We start from the raw sequence: 18,762 nt of genomic DNA, 5'->3' as shown, positions 1-18,762 counted from the left end.
TCGAGGAGCCCTGGGGTCAGACGGACCCTGGTTTATTAGACAGAGAAAAGCGTGTGGAGTCCCATCTTCGGGCGGAGGCCTCATGCTCGCTGGGTGACACTTGCTAGGCCTGGGCAGTCACTGCTCCTCCTCAGGCGAGGGCGGCTGTCCTGCCGGATCAGGTAGAACCTGGCTCCCCACCAGCCCGGGCAGCCCCTCCCTGGGTGACGGCTGCCTCTCCACCGGCGAGGGCTCCGCTTTCATCGGCTGCTCATTTGTGGATGATTCTCCCACGTTTGGTGGCAGCGTTTCCACCAGAGCAGTGAAGGTCGAGTTGGGAACTGGCACCGTCCCCTCCTCGGGGAGCCTGGGCTGCTCCTGCCAGCTGTGTGCCCGGGCCTTCCAGGACAGCTTCGGGAACATCCAGACGGATGTCTTCTCTGCAGGGGTATTGACTGGCTCTTCAAAGACGGCTGGCTGGAAGGCAGTGACTAGTTCTCAGCTGTCACCTGGCTCTCCCTGGGGGACAGTGGCTTCTCCTGAAGGGAAGGTGGCCTCTCCTTGGTTGGTGGCAGACTCTCAGGAGGAGAATGTGGCCACTGCTCATATGATAGTGACCCCTCCTGCCTCTTCAGCAACTTCTCCTGGAAAGACCCAGATTGGCGGTTCAGGGTGAGGGCCGAGCTTTCAGTGGGAGAGGACTGGTTCTCCTGAGAAAAGGGCTGCCTGTCCACAGTCGTGGACGAGCTCGCCTCGGAGGCAGGCTGCACCTCCGCGGAGGGCACCTGCCCCCAGTGCTGGTGCTTCTTCCTCCCCAGGAACGACATCTTCCTGGGGCACCAGGGTGACTCCTTGGTGCTCGTGGACAGTTCATCAGATGGCATCGTGTGGTCAACCAGCATGTCGCTGTTGACTCCTGGTGACCTCCTCAGAATTGTGCCCTGCGTGATGAGGTCCGCGTAGCCCTCCCGGTGGGAGAAGGCATAGCTGGATCGCCGGGCCCGAGACTCCCGGTGAATGAAGGCCATGGGCTCCACGGTGATGATCTCCTCACTTGGGGCCGCCTCCTCCTCCTCCTCCTCAGGGCAAAAGGGAGAGCGAGAGTCATCAGGCTCCCAAGCTACGTCCATCGCTTTTGGGTCACCTGTCCCCCCACCCCCCACCCAGTGCGGGCCATTCAGAACCCTTGGCCACCAGTCTCTGGCCAGGCTCTTTTCCTCCCAAGTCGACCCAATAGAGTCCTCCCTGGGGCCTGACTTTGCACCAGCCAATCAGAATCCTTCCCTGGGACTTAACTTTGCACCAGTCACCAAGCACCTTGGGCACCTTCTGTTGGCAAAGCCAAGAGAGGAGAGCCTGGGGCAGCCCCATGTCCAACCTGTGTGCCTGAAGATGGCAGGTTGGTGGCCCTGTGCTAATCCACCACTCCAGTCACTTCTGGGGCCCATCCCAGCTGCCCCTCATCCTTCAAGGTTTTGGTTCCATGAACCACTAAGTCCTCTCTCCCAACTTTCCATTGTGGTAAAACACACATAGCATAAAATGCACCATCTTAACCACTTTAAACTGCACAGCTCGGTGGCATTAAGCACATTCACGTTGTTGTGCCACCATCCCCACCACCCTTCTCCAGAACCTTCTCATCTTCCCAAACTGAAATTTTGCCCCCATTAAACACTCACTCCCCCTCCCCTCCCCCAGCCACCACTGTCTACTTCCTGTCTCTATGGATTTGACTCCTCCAGGGACCTCCTGTGAGTGGAATCAGACAGTATTTGTCCTTCTGTGTCTGGTTCTCTCACTGAGTATCATGTCCTAAAGGTTCATCCACATGGTAGTGAGTGTCAAAATTTCCCTCCTTTTTAAGGCTGAGTAATACTCCACTCCGTGTATGTACCATTTTGTTCACCCATCACCCACCAATGAACACTGGGGTTACTCCTAAATTTCCTTTTTGTTGACACCGTTTCCAAGTTGCTTCTGTCACGGGGACCCCAAGCCCTAGTGACTTCACGGCAGGGTCCAGACACATCAGCACTGGCCCTTTGAGTGCTCCTGCTGCCTCAGCCCCAGGAAGTGTGGCTTCCCCTCTGGGGTCCTGGGACCTGTCATTTGGTTCCCTGGGGGCACTGGGGGTGTGTCTGGGTCTCCATCCCTTGCACCCCAGGCCCAGAGTCTCCTTGGGGTCCCGCATGTGAGGTGGGGACCACTGTCCCTCACCTTGGGCCGCGGCTTCTTGAGGGCTTGGTAGATGACGCGGAAAGCTAGCACGGGCAGGGTGCTCACTGACACATTCAGCAGGATCACCAGCAGGACGGGGGGCTGGGATAGCACGTTGAGGTCAGCGTCTGGTGACAGAGAAGGGTCATGGCCAGCCTGGGGTGGAGCCTCCTCAGAGCCTGCTCAGTGCCCCTCCCTCAACACTCCATCTCCCTCCCCTCCCTTCACCGTAGACACCGTGACGCAAATTCCCGAAAGACACGGACACCCCCTCTATATGGCCACCCCTCCAACCTGCATGGCCACGGAGACCGAGGCTCAGAGAGGGGCAGAACGGGGCTCTGACTTAGGCCCCCCACCCCCTCCCCGCTGGGGGCTCACACTGAAATGGGAAGGTCTTGGGGGAGATTGTGAAGAGCCAGGAGCTCTGGGTGGCCCAGGTCATGACCGTGTAGAAGCAGAGGCTGAAGAAGATGGACAGCACGGACAGGACTGTCCAGTACTTGATGATGAGGATGACCTGAACACGGAGGGGCGTTAAGACGGGGGGGGCACGAACCCGGAGTGGGGCTCATGGGGAGGGGGTGGCCCAGCCTCCAGGGTCCAAGAAGGGGCAGGTCACCAGGCGGGGAGAACTCAGTGGCCGACGAGGCCCCGGGGGTCAGGCAGGCGGGCAGCCACACGCACCTCCGTGGTGATGGACACCAGCCCCGATAGGGCCACGACCACCGAGAAGGACTGGTAGTCGCTGAAGCTGACAGGCCCGGCCGAGTCCCAGGTGGCCCACAGGGTCACGAAGAAGTTGACAAGGGAGGTGGCCATGCCGTGGGCGACGGCTTGAAGGAAGACCCAGCAGTTGAAGAGCTCGTCCTTCTGACCCGCCACGTACAGCTCGGGCAGCTCCAAGCTCCGCTCAGCGCTCACGTCCTGGAGGCTCAGGCGTCGTGGGGGCCGGCTCTTGGGGCCAAGTGGGGACAACCCCCACCCCACCCGGGTCCCCCAGGAGGAGGAGGTGGGGCAGAGACAGGAGCGTCTGCAGGGAGGGAGGCGACAAGACCCACAGATGCTCACCTGCTCAAAGAGCCCAATGTAGAGAACCGGGAGGGTGCTGTACAGCAGGTTGAAGAACGCCAGGAACCAGCCTTCATAGAGAGGCTGGGGGAGGGGAGTGTGGAGAGGGGGAGAGGGGAGGGAGAGCACAGTGAGCCTTCAGGGTCAAAGGCCAGAAACAAGCGTCTTCACCTGCAGAGAGCCACCCAAGCTAGCTCGGCACCTGGAGAGGATTCCTGGTGGGTTAGACAGTCAGGTTATAATCAGGGTTGGGGCTGAGACCAGGAATGCACTCAGCGATAAGGACTGGAAGAGGGGGGAGGGTACAGCTCAAGTGGAAGAGCACATGGTTAGCATGAACAAGGTCCTGGGTTCAATCCTCAGTACTTCCTCCAGGTAGAAATCAATGAATAAACCTAATTATCTCCCCCTCATAAAAAAAAAAAAAAAAGGCTGGAAGAGAAAAGGCACAGTCTCATTCTTTTATGAGAACCGCTTGTAGCACCAGAAGGTGGGGGTGTGTTCAGCGAAAAGCAGGCACATGTCAAAGGGACAGATAAGGGACAATCTGAGCAACACAGCATAGAATAAAATCAACACCCGTAAGTGCATACTGATAGGAATAAATGGTTGAATAATTAAATGGGGGAGAAGGAACAGTTCTTCCTAAAGAAGAATTCCAATTGACAAATGTAAAAAGACTAGACGCCATCCGCTCTAAGACCAGGGACTAGACGAGGATGCCTGCTTTCACCATGGCTGGTCAACCGCGCTGGAAGTCTTAGCCGGAGCAATTAGACAAGAGAAAGAAACAAAAAGCATCCAAATTGGAAAGGAAGAAGTAAAACTCTCTGTTTGCAGAGGACATGATCCTATATGCAGAAGGTCCCAAAGGATTCACAGGAAAGCTACTCGAGCCAACAAACAAATTCAGCAAAGTGTCAGGGCCCAGATCAACTCACAGAAGACTTGTGTGTCTCTATGTCAGCAATAAACACTCACGAAAGGGGACTTAGAAAACATTCCCACGTAGAGCAGCACCTAAAAGCATGAGATACCCAGAAACAAAAAGCAAAACAAAAACACACTGCTTCCGAAGGGTGCCGCCAGGAGGCTCCCTCTCAGATGCCCGGGTGTCAGTGGCGGAGGCGCATCCCCTCACGGCAGCCTGTCTTCAGACAGCTTCCTTCCATGCAGGGGACCCACGCGCCGCAGCTCCTCGACGCTCCGGAGAGCACCTCTGGTGCTCTCCTCGGCACCGTCAACACTCTTGAAGGCAGGGACCCAGCCCCTACAGCCTTTTCTTCTCTGGGGTTCAAACCCTCTCATTCTCTCCCCTTGAAGGATGTACATACATTTGGAGCACCTGTCCTGCCCTTGCCTCAAAGCTCAAATTTGCCAAATAGCCCTGAAAATGCTTAGCACAGAGCTCGGCAGGAACCAGCCTCTCCCTTTGTCTGGAATCTGTACTTGCAGGAATGCAGCCAAACAAGAGGCTGAGCTACCCTGTGACTTCAGGCAAGCTCAGCGTGCCCCCCGCCCGCCCCCCCCCCGTGAGGCCCCCAGGGGGTGAGTGTGCCTGCTGCCGTCCTGGAGGCTACAGGAGGGGAACAGCACCCCCAGAAGGGAGTGCCCTCCTGCACACCTGGGCGGTAAAGCCGCTGTAGAAGGCGAACCAGATCTGGGCCATCGTGCTGGCCAGCGTCTTGTAGATGAAGTAGCGCAGGAACTTGCAGACGCGCACGTAGGACCAGCGTCCGTGCACCAGCAGCAGCCGCTTCAGGAAGCAGAACTGGGCCAGCACGTAGTCGCTGTTCTGCACCGCCTGCATGCCCTCCTGCCCCGCCAGCCCCACACCGATGTCCGCAGCTGCGGGGGAACACCAGCCTGTCAGCCCCGGGCCCCCGACTCACCGCCCCCACCTGCTGCGGGCCGCGGGCCTCACCCACCCCCCCCCATCCCTGCTGCCCACCACCCACTCTTGATCATGTTCACGTCGTTGGCGCCGTCCCCGATGGCCAGGGTCACCACATTCTGGTATTTCTTGACCAGCGCCACAATCAAGGCCTTCTGCTTGGGCGTCACCCGGCAGCAGATGACTGCCTGACACTGAGAGGCCAGCTCGACGAAAGCCTGCTCCCGCCGCGCCTCGGGGCTCTCGTGGCTACTGGAGTCTTTGTCTTCCGACGCCAGCCCGGGGGTCTTCCGCTGGGTCCCAAGCGTCCGCCACAGCAGGGACAGGCGCCTGGCCTGCAGGAAGTCCATCCTCCCCTCGCCCGGCCCCTGCCAGGACTCCTCTGTGTCCAAGGTCACCTTCTGGGCCAGGGCCCGGGGCTCCTTGCGCAGGGACAGCAGCAGCTGATCCTGGCCCGCAGGGGGCGGGGGCACATCACTCTGCTGCACCCCTCCCCTCGGTGAACACTGCCCCGGACCCTCCTCCCGGGCTGGACTTGACCCCACCCCCTCAACTCTTGGTGTGGCAAGTGAGACCCTTCCCCTCTGCTTGTCCGGTAGCGCTTCTAGGGGCCCCAGCCCCAGCCCCAGCCCACAGTTCCTCCCGGCCTCTTCCCGGGTGCCAGGGCCCTGCCGTGTGCCAGGAGCTGACACTGACCAGGAACTCCCCGTTAATGACCAAGGCCATCTTGACCTGTGGCAGGAGCTGGCTCCTCCGATGGTCCTTCTTGTCGCCCTTCAGGTTGTTGTTGCTCTCCCAGTAGGCCTCCAGGATCCGCCTGCAGGGGCCCGGCCGGGGCTCAGCCACGCCGGCCACACAGGCTTCCTTCCACCCACTCCCCTGCTGGCCTTGGTTTCCCACTCTGGGAGTTCAGCCAGGCAGAGACCCCAGGGCCACGCAGGGGCAGTGGTTGCCCCGCCCCCACCGACCCCCCCAACTCGGGTACATCTGCCTAACCCCCACTTCTTACATTATCTCCTTCTCTTCCAGAATGATCATGTTCTCTGAGAGCAGCTGGCAGGCAAAGCCGATGTTCACCGCTGTCTCTGCAAACCAGCACACTCAGCCCCTCCACAGCGCCTGCCTGGGGGCCACGCCCACCCTGCCCATCACAGCACTGTGCCCCTCCCCCTAGCCACAGCAACTGGTTCCAAGGCGGGCATGTGGCAAGGTCAGCCAGTAAGAGCCAGCTCTGTGACTTTGGTTGCAGCTTGGGGCACAGGGGGCCCTGATGGCCTGTCTGAGGGAGATGAGTCCAGGGCGAGGGCCAAAGGACCATCACATCATGCCTAGGGCCCCAGGGCACTCTAAGGAACTCAGAAAAATGACTAAATTTCTTTAAAAAAAAAAAAAAAGAGGAAAAAACTGAACCTAAGAACCCAGCCTGGATATTGGTCTTTATACCAGTACTGCTGTAAACATTTGGTGTGTACGTGCCTCCTGCCCACAGAAGTCCTAAGGCAGCCCTGCTGGTGCCCATGCCCCCGGTCCTAGGGAAGCCTCGAGGGGTGGGGGAGTCAGGGTTCCTGAGATTCCAGGCTATCTTGGGCCCTCGGTGGCTGGGCAAACTTCGTAGGTGCCCGAGCTCTCTGAGCACTATGGGCCACCATCACACAAGGGTGATGAGGGCTGCACCTCTCGGTGGTGCTTAGAACAGCCCCAGCCCAACCGAGGGAGGTGCCCAGGGGACCCCAGCATTTTCTGTTGCTCCCAGTCCTCTCTTCCCAGGGACAAGGTGGAAGGCAATGCTGAAGCCAGACAAGGGGAACGGGCTGGCGATGGCGCCTGGGCAGGGACGAGCTCTCCTGCCCGCGTCCCTTCTCCTGGTGCTGGGGCAGCCGCTCCAGGACCCACCTTGCTTGTCCCCTGTGAGTACCCACACTTTGATGTTCCCCTGCTTGAGACAACGGATGGTGTCGCAGACACCGTCCTGGAGCCTGTCCTCGATGGCCGTGGCTCCCAGCAGCTAGGGGAACAGGGACAGACTGAGCAGGGACCTGGCTCCCTGGCAGGGCCAGGGAGCTGGCGCCGGGTGATGGCACCCCTCCCCCCGGTGCACCACCCACCTGGAGGTTCTGCTCCATCTCCTCATACACCTGGTGCAGGGCGTGGGCCCGGTTCTGCAGCAGGATGCTGGCCTCCTGGTGCCGCTGGTGCCATGCCTCGTACACGTCCTTGTCCACCTCCTTGTAGGCCAGGCACAGCGTCCGCAGGGTCTGCTCAGCAAAGGACTGGGCACCAGGCAGGCAGGAGGGCACCGGCACCCTCTCAGCACCACCGGACTCCCCAGGCACCCCTCGGCCCCTCTCCCTCTGCCTGCGCTCACCCAACCTGCCCCCTACCCACAGTCCGTCCTCCCCAGAGAAGGCAGGGATCACGGGCACTCTGCACACACCTGCTCTGCCTCAGCCTCCAGATGCCCTGCTCTGTTTTGCCTCCAGACCTTGCCTCTGCTATGCCCCCTGCCAGAAACACCCTCCCTACACTTTGGGTGGTAGATGCTAACGATTCCTCAAGACCCTGGGTGCAGCCCTGCCGGACCCCTCCCCAGTCAGGGCTCCCCCAGCCCTGGACCCCTCCCTCTGACCCCTCAGCTCAAAAACGTCTGCACCCCACACTGCGCCTCGTTTTTCAAGGGTCTGAGTGAGGCCTCTGGGGTTGGGGGACAGGAAAGATCTGGTGAGACTATGTCTCCAGACCCCAGGGAGGACCCAGGGGTGCTCTGGGGGCCGGATGGCCCTGAGAAAAGTACCCATCATGGCTCCTTACATCCACTCACCCCCCAGCCCTGCCCCAACAAGTGGCCCCCGGTCTCGCTTCCATTCCTGACTGGAATGGACTTGAGAGGTTGAGCTTGGACGTGGCAGGGGCTCCCTGGTCATCAGGAGCTCCCGACAGGCCTTTGCAACTCTTGTGCCTCAGTTTATTTGTCCATTACATAAGCCATCCTGCCAGGCTCCTGGGCTCCAGGTCATTATTCTGACTGCACCTCCTCTGTTCTGGGTCCGAAACCAGACGCCAGCCCCCTACTCCTCTCTTCCCACAGAGCAGGACATTCTGGGAGGCTCCAAGTGGAGGGACACAGGAGAGTCTTTCCACAAACATCCCCTGAGGTGCTGGGGGACACTGGGGACCCACAGGGTCAGGGCTCGGCTGGCATGACAGGACAGCCCCATGTTAGGGTCAGGACAGGAACAGCTCCCTGGCGGTGGGGATCTATGGCTGAACCTTGAGGACCAAAGGATCCTGAGCACCAGAGTGGAGGAAGGCATCCCAAGCAGAGGAGATAGCATGTGCAAAGGTCCTGAGGCAACACCTGAGCATGGAGGAAACTGAAAGCTAGAAACAGGGGTTTCGGGCAACCTAACCAGGGCAAGGAGAGACCAAGCTAGAGAGGTCAACAGGAGACAGAAAGACACAGCCTGGGAAGTTGGACCAAGGCATCTGGGCTTCACCCTGGGAGATGAAAGTTTTAGGGCAGAGAGAGCTGAGCAGGTCCTGGAACCTAGGCCTGGTTGGGAGGAGGGGTAGCATCCAGGGCAGAAGTTCAACCACAGGATGTTCTTGTGTGACTCAGAAAAAGATGTCCCCTCTGGGCAGGGGTGTGTGTGTGTGTGTGTGTGTGTGTGTTGGGCAGAACAGTGCACAACCTGACCAACTGTACATGGCCACTTTGGGTACTTGAGCCAATTTCTCTGCACACTGGCCTCCCCTGCCCTTCTCCTGTGCCCTTGACCCTGCCCCTCCACCCTCCCTTCCCACAGAGACTCACGGCCAAGGCCGCCTCTGTGGTCCACTCTGTCATGCCTTTCTTGCCCAGGCGTTCATAGATGACTGTGTCGGCACCTTTGGTGTAGAGGTGGATGGAGCCTTCGGGGGTGCGGACTGCAGAGGAACAGGCCTGGCTACCCACACACGCTCCCCTGCCCACCTGCCCCACCCCAACCCGGGGCTGCAGGCGCTCACCCAGCACTGACATCCGCTTGCGCACGCTGTTGAAGTCCATCATGGCCAGGACCTGGTACACCCGCACCTCTCCCAGCTCCATCACAGTGATACTGTCCTGTGTGCGTGCCAGGAAAACGTAGCCAAAGTTTCGGGCCGCAGTGACCAGTGCCTCCTCGTCCGGGGAAGCTGCCTGGTACAACAGCTGGTCTGGCCGGGAGGGGACAAGGGTGGAGGAGGGGGCAGGGTCTGAGAGCCTGCCCTTGTCGGGGATCCGTCACCCACTTGCAGAAGGGCCGGCTTCCATCTCCTTAGCACAGGGAAGAAAGGGACACAGTAGGTGCCCACAGGTATTTGCATAGTTATGGCCAGTCTCTTGGGGCCGCACAACCTCTAAGTCCAATAAAAGAAGGTGGGCATTTGGGTCTCAGTCTGCATGACTTCCCCCTCCTGGTGTGATGACAGACCTGGATGGCCTCTGTGTCTGGAAGAGGCTGGGGCTTGGGACCTGGGCCTGAGTACCCTCTGAACGGGATGAGAGTAGCCCTGGGAGCTGGGCGGGACAACCTCTAAGGCCTGGCGAGCGTCTCTAGAGCCCAGGGCCCGAGCACCCTCTAAGCAGGCTCACTGTTCTTCTCCTGCACCATCACCGTGTGGCAAATGGCCAGCAGGCGCCAGAACTCGCGCACCCTCTGGTCCTCATTGGCCTGCACGGCCTGCAGGAGCTCGGCGTTGCGGAAGAGAAACTTCCTGTCAGCAAACTTGTTCCAGAGGTAGGGGTCCTCCTGGGGGACGGTGGGGGGACAGGCCAGCTTTGAGTGGGTCACTGTCCGCGCCCTCGACCATCCAGTGCTCCAAGGCAGCCAGGGCTCACCTTGCATGGGGCCTCCTTCTCCGGGCCTAGGGAAAGACCTTGTTTCAGGCCTCAGATCCCAGGACTCGCTGGGAGCCCTACAGCCCACACCTCCGCAACCCAGGTCAGGCCGCCTGGGGCCACCGGAGGCAGCGGGGCCGGCGGGCCTGGGCCCCAGCCCCCAGCCCCAGCTTCACTTTCTGCTCGGAGGAGGAGTAAGAGGCAGACGTGTCCCTGCGGACCCGGGAGGGTGGCCCGCAGTGGGGCTCAGCCCCGCGGAACATGTTGGTTGCATCTCCTCGTGGGCTTTTTAAAATCTGGACTCAGCCACCTGCTTTGAAACACTACGTGACTTCACATAAAAACCGGGCTCCAGAGCCCTTCTGTACACATCAGAGGACCTGGCTGGGGGCTGATGCCGCTCAACACAGACCCCACTGCCCCACATCACCCCGAGGCCAGGCCTGCCTCTCACACTGGTGGCTGCCCACCACGCCCAGTTACTACTCAGTTGGGTCCTCTGTCGTCTCCTCATCTAGACCACATCCACTAGTGATAAACTAGGCCAGGGGTTGGCGCACTGCGTTCTCAACAAAGACTGGGCAGCCTGAGCGGCTAGAAATTCTGACTTGTGGGTCCTTTACAGGAGGAGTTTGCCGATCCCCAAATGAGAGGATGCTGTTTGGGGACAGTTCTGTGGCACAAATCTGGGTGGGATTCTGGGGGTGGGGCCGCGTGCTCGGCAGGCCAGAGGACGTCAGTGAGGCCCACTGAGGCCCCAGGGCAGTCGCGGCGGCCCCCGGGGCGGGGCGGGGCGGGGCGGTCCTTGCCGCGGGCGAGCTGGAAGGGGCCGGGCCGGGCGGCCCCGGTGGGGAAGGGGTGCCGGGCTGGGGCCTCACCGTAGACAACGCCACTGATGCAGCACTTCCTGAAGGCCATGACATTCTGGGTGAGCGTGCCAGTCTTGTCGGAGAAGACGTACTCCACCTGGCCCAGCTGGTCGTTGAGGCTGGTGCTTCGCGCTTTGGCGGGCATGTCCTGGGGCTCGTAGTACATATGCACGTCCCAGTTGATGAAGATGCTGTTCCCCAGGTAGATGAACTCAGCCCTGCCGACGCACAAGGCACGCCGGGGGTCACGCCCCAGCCTGGCCAGCGGGCAGGCTCTCCGGCTCCTCCCTCCCTCCCTAGCAGAGGGCTGCGGAGGGGCGGGTCGGAGGCCCCGGGGGCTCACATGATAAACATGGCCATGGGCACCATGACGCTGAGCAGGATGAGGAAGCCCCAGAAGTTGAAGAAAGTCTCCGTGGCCACACTACGCACGTGCTTGGCAGACACATAGTGATGCTTGGCCTTGAACTCCCTCACCTTGAACCAGAAGCCCAATGTCAGGGCCCCAGAGATCAGCACGAGGGACAGAAAGATCTGCACAGTGGATGGGAATGGGGCACAGCGTGAAGGGAGCGCCTGGGAGGCACCAAGACCCCCCAGGGACGCGCCACCCGGGACTCCTGCGCTCAGCGTGGAAGGACGAGCCCAGCGATGGGGTGCCCCCAACTCCGCATCCAGACAGGCGGCGGGACGGGGGGGAGGGGCAGTGGGGGGGGGCTGCGGTTTTGCTGGGCTTCGTGGCTGCTTTTTTTTTATTATTATTATTTTAATAACTTTTAAAATTTCTTAAAAAAATTTTTTTTAATGGAGGTACTGGAGATTGAACCCAGGACCTTGTGCATGCTAACCACGCGCTCTACCGCTGAGCGTACCCCGCCCCCCGCTATTTCAAAAACTCTTCGAAAGATAAGGTTGATTAGGCAAAAAGTTAAGGATTGTTAAATGTCAGTAGAGGAGGACATGTGAGCACTTTATCTCCTGTGGGTTCGGAAGACATCTGAATCAAATTCTGTTTTATGAAAACATTTTTTTAAATTGCCATTTTCAAAAAACATTATCTGGCCCACAAACTTGTCCTTAGGATCAGGCTGCATATTCTGCAGAGCAGGAAAACCGAGGCTGGGAAGAGGACGGCCAGGGCATCTGTCTACAGGGTGGGGCCCTTTTCCTCCCCTCCTCTGTGCCCCCCCTCCCAGGGCAGGGGCTTGGGGGAGCTCACCAGGACCACCAGTCTGTTCATCAGAAAGTCTAGCTTGGTTCTCTTCAGATGGATCTTGCCGCAGTTCTTCATGATCTTTGTATCAAAACCTGCAGGGTTTTCATCCATCCGTCTGTCCATCCATCCATCCCTCCCTCCCTCCCTCCATCAGTCCATCCACCCACCCATCCATCCACCCCATTCTCCACCCCTCTGTCACCCAACCCATCCATCCACCTGCCACCCATCCTTCCATCTACATACAAGCACCCCGTTTTTTCCAGTCAAAATAAAGGTCCTGGCTCAACATGTCCATTTGCACAGTTTCGGAACTGAGGGTCCAGAGAAACCACGCCAGGAGCCCCTCATCACACAGCGGCCTGGCCTTGTGAATTCTTGCCGATGACTGCAGGGTTCTCACCACCCACCCCCGACCCGGGGCCACGCAGGACACCACAGGGGCGGGCCCAAAGTGGCTGTACCGGCATAGATGACCAGTCCATAGCAGGTGTCCGTGTTGCGGACCCTGCAGCCCCGCAGGAGGATGTTGCCACTGTCCAGGGGGTGCTTCTTGCCCTTCCACTCTAGGCAGCCCACGAAGTGGTGCATCCGGCTGTTGGGTTCTTCACACACCACTTTGCCTGTGGGCAACCTGGCGGTCAGGGAGCCAAGGGCACGGCTGGGCCCAGACATCCCTCCCCAGTGGGGGACTCAGGGCATATTCCCATCACCCCCAGTCAGGGCCCTGCATGGCCCCAAACCAGCCCCATTGGCACCTCCACTCCCACGCACAGCCTCCTCCTGGAGGCTCCAAAGCTGGCCCTTTCTGGCCTCAGGGCCTTTGTGTGTGCTGTTCCCTGTTCCCACACTTACACCTCCTCAGGGAAGCCCTCCTTGGTCCTCCTGCCAGATCAGGTGCCCCCCACCGAACCCCTTCCTCATGGTTGTTTTGTAATAAGGCTGGACACTGCCTCCACTGTCACGTTGATCTGAGGGATATGCTATAGGCCTGGAATAAGCCCGCCCATTAAAAGCTATCCCAGCCCCAAGGGCCTAGGAATAAACAACACCGATGACAATGGGAGACAACTGGAAGCCTCCTCAACCCCCAGCACACCCCACTACCACCTCCAACCCAGTAAGCTGGGGAGCCTTTGCACCCACCACACAGGGGGCCGCCATGGGGACCCGGAGTGGGGAGATGGGTGGGTCGGCTCTCACCTTGGAAGGCTGCCATCTTCTTTATGCTGGTCAGCTCGTGGTGGGTGATCGGCAGGGCCTGCCTGAACTTCAGATTGGTTTCCCTGGTGACCAGAAGGGGAGCCAGGCGAAAGCTGGGGCAGACAGCGCCCAAGCAAGGTGTCCCTGGCCCCCCCGACATCTTCCCTGAGCACCTACGGGTGCGCTGGCTGCCAAGCAGGAGGCTGAGGCCCAGAGAGGGAGAGTACCTTGCCCCAGGTCACACAGGGCATTTGCGAAAGGGCCGAGGCCAGACCCTAGGCCTCTGTGCTCTGAGGGCAGTGGCCCCTGGCACACTGTGGAGCTTCCAGAAATGTACAAGGAAGGGGTGTCCCCTTCCTGTGGTTTCATCTTATTGCCCCTGCTGGTTCACGAGCGCCTCATCCAGGCTCCCAGGACCACAGCCTCCCAGTGGGCTTGGCAAGCAGCTCTCTGGCCACTGGGGAAGGCCTCACCCCCAAGGCCCAGTGATCACCGGCCTCACCCGTCAATGTCAGCTGTCTCCACGTAGCACAGGCTGCTGGGCTCCGTGCTGGCCAGCAGGACCAAGTCAGCCTGCGGGGGGAGGCAGCGGCGGGGGTGGGAGGAGAGGGCATTGCATGGGCGTAGGGAGTTGAGTGGGCGGCGGCCCTGCCCTCCAGCCCACCAGCTCACCGGCACGATGCTGTCCTTGTGCAGACAGACCACGTCTCCCACACACAGGTTCTTCCATTTCCTCCACAGGAAGCTGCGCGGGGCGGAAGCAGGGGGCAGCAGGTGTGGGGGCCCCTTCCCAGCCTTGGAAGTCCCACCCTCCACCCACCGGCCTGCCCTGGTGGAGCTGGAGGAGCAAGGGGGGGTGCCAACACCCAGCCTCTGCTCCTGCTGCCCCCACCCGGGGGCCTCAGCCCACAGGGCAGGGCTGCAGGCCCATTATTCCCTGCCCGCCCCCTCCTCCCACATTCCAAGTCCAGACCTTCCTGCCTTCCCCTTCGGCTGAACTCAACTCTGCCTCATCACAGGGCCCATCCCAGGCCTGGTAGACAGCAGGTGCCTCATACGTGCTGGCCTGGGTACCCCCACTGTCAGACGCAGCCAGGATGTCAGGGAGCGTGGGAGGTGCTGGATGATCTTCGGGGCACCCTCCCTGTGGTGCCCGACCTCGGCTGTGCTGGGGGCCCTGGCTTGCCCCAGAACGGCCTGCACCTGGCACCCAGCACCCAGCACCCAACACCCCGTAGCCAGCGGCAGAGCCTCACCTTTTCCCCATCAGCACCTGGCACGGCCTGTTGTTAATGATCCTGTCGCTCATGTGTCGCCCCTGGGCCAACGGGGGCAGTCAGAGGATGACACTCCCCCCGTGCAGCCCAGGGGAGGGTGCAGACACAGGTGCCTGCTGGCTAGCCCTCACCCTGCTATCTGTCCAGCGACCCTGCCCTCAGGGAGCAGCCGCGGGAGGGCAGGTTCTACTTGCCGCCCGAGCTGACTGTGCATGACCCGCCATCTCCCCAGCAAGCTCACGGTCCTGAGGCCCCTACCTGTCCTCTGTGCCCCCCCGCCCCTCCCTGCCCCACTCACAATGTCGTCCACCAGGTCTCGGGTGGCCCGGATGATGAGGAGACAGACAAGCGGGGCGAAGAGAGTGAACCAGGGCAGCGTGGAGATCTCGGGGACGCCCTGGCATGGAGGGTGGGTCACGCTGGCCCCTCAACCAGGGCACCCGCAACTGCCCGCCGCCCTCCTGCCCAGCGCATCCAGCCCCACAGCCTGGCATCCTGTGTCCCACCTGTGTGCCCCCTGCTGACTGCCAGGGCCCAAGCCCGGCCACCTCCCCCTGCAAAGCTCAGGGCAACTGCGCTCCAGACCTGCCCCCTGCCTGGAACTTCTCTCCAGGGCTGCCTCCTCTCTCTTCCATGCCCAGCTCCCATGTCTTCTCCTCCAGGAAGCCCTCCCATCCCCAAGCTGGTTCCCTCCTTGGGGACCTAGCTCTCACTGTCTCCCCTCCTTGTAACCCTCGGATCTGAGCTCTAAGTGGCCCCCAGACCGGTCTGGGCAGGGGTTCCCGTCCCCATCACTGGTCCCTACCACGTGGTTTGATGACAGTCAACCTCACCAGTCCCTGAGCCACCCGAAGACAGGCGTGAGGGCCACCACCAGGCCCCCAGTGCCCAGAACAGGACCTGCCTTCAGTAGGTGCTCAATAAATATTTATCGGATCGATGGATAAAAGCGGAGTGTCTCACTTTACTCAGAACTGAATGAGACACTAGGTGGGGGCTGGAGTGTTCTGGGAACAGCCCACCCCACACAGGGCCCACCTCCACCCTCCACCTCACCCTCTTCACCCATGACCAGCCCGATGCCAGGAAATGACCCGGCGGGTCCCAAGAACCTGGTCTTTCCTCCTCGCCCTCTGCGGTCAGCTCCGCCTGCTGGGGCCAAAGGGGTCATGTGGCCTCCTCCTCAGATCGGTAGGAGCCACCCCTGCGCCCTCATCATTCAACATACATTGAGCGCCTCCTGTGTGCCAGGCCCTGGGCCGGGCAGCAGGCACCAGGCCGCGGGGAACTGGCCCCGAGGGCACTCCCAGTGTGTGGGGAGCCGGACGTTGACCCAGAAAATACACAGACGATCATGCAGCAAAACCACCTGGGTCTGTCTGCAGAGCCACGCAGGAGGGTGGGAAGGGAGAGCTTCCTGGGGGAGGCGGCCTGAGCAGGGGGAAGGAGCGGCGTGGGCACAGGCACTGACCCCCTGGGGCTGCCCCCACCAGCACCACCTGGAGGATGATGATAAGAAGGAAGTAGAGGTTGGACGTGCGGTGGAACTGCTCGTACAGGTTCAACGGCAGGAAGGAGAAGATGTTGTACTTGGCTGTGTGGATGACATTCCTCTGGAACAAGAGCCAGCGTGGGGGTGCTGCCCAGGCCAGGGGGCCCCACCGCCCACCCTGTCCGACCCCGCCCTCCGGCCTCGACCAGCATCAACCAAGCCCCTACTAGGTGCAGACTCCCAGCGCGCGACCCCAGGACTTCCCAGAGCGAGCCGTATGCGGGAGGTTTAGGTAGAGCCTGAGGGACACACTGCACCATGAAAGTTTCAAAAGCTTCCTGTTAACGTATTTGAACCTGAACTAGGGTGGGGCAGAGTAGACCCTCGAAACTCCAGTACCAAACCAGCGATTCCATGAGGACAAACACGAAGCAGGTGCAGGCGGAGGCGGAGCTCGGGTGGCCACCAAACTAACCCTGCGGGGAGACCCCAACAGGCCGGCAGGGCAGGGGTGCGGGGGCACGGCCGGGCCTGCGCACCTTGTACTTCCTCCTCTGCCAGCACAGGAAGACCTTCTCCTTGAACTGGCGGTTGTAGGCCCGGTTGTTGGCCTGCACCTCCCAGGTGAATGCTGCAGCCGGAGAGGGCGGGCACCGCTCAGGGCCAGGGACAAACATGGGCTAACGACACCCCAGAGGAGGGCTAATGGGGCCTGGGGGACCCAGGGCTGTGGGAGCCGGTAAACAGATGAGAGGGCCCAACAGTAGGCGCTGGAGGAGCCCAGGTGGATCTGAGGAGCAGCCCCTCGCCCACCAGCCACCCTGCGCTGGTCCCTAGGCCTGGGAGACCCATTCACTCCCACTTCTTCTACAGAGAGGTAAATGCGGTCCCCCGACGGGCTGCGAGGTGTCCGAGTTTCCATGTCCAGCCCACATAGTAGCCCCAGTTCCGAGCCCACCTTTCAGTCATAGGGTTTTGAACTATTTGTAACCCGCCAAGAACTCCACGCTGGGCCTTCTGTCTCCCCACTTCAGCCGCTACACTTGAACATCCCTTGGCTTGGTCCACTGCAGGCCCCCTCCCCCAGCCCCTGCCCGTGTCTGAGCTCAGCCCGGAGGTGCACCTGAGTTCGTCTCCTCCTCAAGGTCTTCTCGGTCCTCGAGACTGCCCATGTTGGTGGGGCTGTCGGGAAGAGGAGCCTGAGGTCACACCCTTGCTGGAAAGAGCTCTTTACTCTGCCCTCTTTGAGATGTCACTTCCCACATCTATCTGCTGTCCCCTCACCAGGCTCTGAAGGTCCAGTCGCCGGCTGTGTGTCCTTCCCCATTACAGTCACCTGGCCACTGCTCCCCACCCCCATGGCCACTCACAGTCCAGGCCTCCATCTCCTCCCCTGGGATGACTGCACCCAGGTCCTCCTAAGCCTCCCTGCTCCCCTTCCTGCCCCACTCGGGACACAATGTCCAGCCTGGTCAGGTGCTCAATCAGTGTTTGTTGACCGACTAAGTGGGGCCCTGGGGTTTCTACGCCACATCTCCAAGTGTGTGTATGGCTAAAGGGCTCTGGGAGGTCTGAGTGTGATCTTGGGGAGCTAACTGAGATGGAGGAGATGGTGACACCCGACTTACACAGAACCCGGAACCTTCCCACTGCTGGTTCACGGTCACTCCTAGTCCTTCAATGCCCTCGGCAGCTCCCCAGATGACCCCACCCCAGCGCTCAGCAGCCCCTCTCTCCATGCCTTTGCCCTGCTGTTCCCTCTGCCAGGAGCACCCGTCCTGCACGCCTGGCCAGAACCTCCTCACCCTTCTGCTCTCAGCTCATACTTCTCAGACCGTCCAGGCTTCTGGCGCCTCCTCCTCTGGGCTCCCTCTCTGCCTGGGTTGTCCCCCATCTCAGTTCTGACCACCCACTCTCCTCTGCTTTCACTGTCTGGGCTGCCGGCTGAAACTGGAACCTCCCCAGGCATGGACTGCTGGCGTCTAAGTCATTGGTGTCCCTGGGGCCCGGGGGTAGGGCCTGGCTCAGGACCAGCTCTGAAGCTCCTGGGAGCCTGAGCAAGGCCAGCGCCCATTCACCAGATGAGGTAAAGTGAGGCTCAGGGTGAATGAGGCTCAGCCAGTGCGACCTGTAGTGGCGGGAGCCCAGAGTGGGGTACAGATGGAGTTGGAGGGATGCTGAGATGGCCAGGATCTACACAAAGTTCACCTGAGGGCAGGACACGCCGACACACCTCCCCGCCTCCGGGCTTGCTTCCCCCCACTCCCACTCTCAGCTCACCAGAACGCCCACTAACCCCAGGGAAACCCCGAGCACTCCCGCAGCGAAGCTGCGCAGGGTTCGATGCCTAGTCCCGGGGGCCTCCCTGGACGGGAGATTCAGGTCCACAGGACACCGGGCACTCCGGCGCCAGTCCGGACCCTGCCCGGCGCGAACCTCTAGAGGGCTCCCTCTCCGCCGCCTCCGCGACCTCCGGCCCCTTGGCCGGGTACAGCTCAGAGTGCACGGGCGCCCGGGGACGTACAGCTGCGGGATCGCCGCCGCTCACCTGCGCGGCCCGGGGCAGGTGGGGCCGGGCTGCCTGGGGCAGTCCGCGGGTGTCCAGGGCGACGGACGTGGTGGGGCTGTTAGCCCGGGGCCAACGGGCCTGAAACGGGCGGCGCGGGCGCTGGGCGGGGCGGAA

At 61.0% G+C, this 18,762-nt stretch overlaps 1 protein-coding gene across 4 annotated transcripts; it reads right to left on the bottom strand.

The window, feature by feature from the left end:
- Positions 1 to 18,762, bottom strand: ATP8B3 (ATPase phospholipid transporting 8B3). Of its 4 annotated transcripts, XM_074351239.1 has the most exons (27): positions 18,628 to 18,762; positions 17,203 to 17,261; positions 16,619 to 16,710; positions 16,087 to 16,200; positions 14,886 to 14,984; positions 14,567 to 14,628; positions 13,983 to 14,055; positions 13,813 to 13,883; positions 13,311 to 13,393; positions 12,572 to 12,730; positions 12,111 to 12,199; positions 11,235 to 11,425; positions 10,901 to 11,109; positions 10,023 to 10,048; positions 9,777 to 9,933; positions 9,170 to 9,358; positions 8,976 to 9,088; positions 7,270 to 7,434; positions 7,058 to 7,169; positions 6,174 to 6,249; positions 5,861 to 5,981; positions 5,229 to 5,613; positions 4,895 to 5,118; positions 2,887 to 3,354; positions 2,581 to 2,719; positions 2,200 to 2,327; positions 1 to 1,058 (listed from the first exon to the last, which is right to left on the bottom strand). In XM_074351239.1, exons 2-27 carry the CDS (start codon positions 17,249 to 17,251, stop codon positions 471 to 473), a joined length of 4,182 nt encoding a protein of 1,393 aa, XP_074207340.1. In that variant the 5' UTR covers positions 17,252 to 17,261; positions 18,628 to 18,762; the 3' UTR covers positions 1 to 470. The 4 variants fall into 4 exon arrangements, 1 of the variants encoding a protein (XP_074207340.1); XR_012501702.1 differs by lacking the exon at positions 2,581 to 2,719 and having other exon boundaries at positions 917 to 1,055; XR_012501701.1 differs by lacking the exon at positions 2,581 to 2,719 and having other exon boundaries at positions 920 to 1,058.

The sequence above is a fragment of the Camelus bactrianus genome, chromosome 22 (assembly GCF_048773025.1).
Source record: "Camelus bactrianus isolate YW-2024 breed Bactrian camel chromosome 22, ASM4877302v1, whole genome shotgun sequence".
NCBI classification, from domain to species: Eukaryota; Metazoa; Chordata; class Mammalia; order Artiodactyla; family Camelidae; genus Camelus; species Camelus bactrianus.
The sequence above is the reverse complement of the archived record's forward strand: the minus strand, read 5'-3'. Positions and strand labels throughout refer to the sequence as shown.

Bases quoted from the DNA above. Each gene is read 5' to 3' on its own strand.
- ATP8B3 (XM_074351239.1), bottom strand. From the start codon at position 17,251: ATGGGCAGTCTCGAGGACCGAGAAGACCTTGAGGAGGAGACGAACTCA. The intron at 16,201-16,618 runs GTGCGCAGGCCC...CTCTTGTTCCAG, and splicing joins GGCAGAGGAGGAAGTACAAG to AGGAATGTCATCCACACAGC. The intron at 11,110-11,234 runs GTGAGCCCCCGG...GTGCGTCGGCAG, and splicing joins CCCATGGCCATGTTTATCAT to GGCTGAGTTCATCTACCTGG.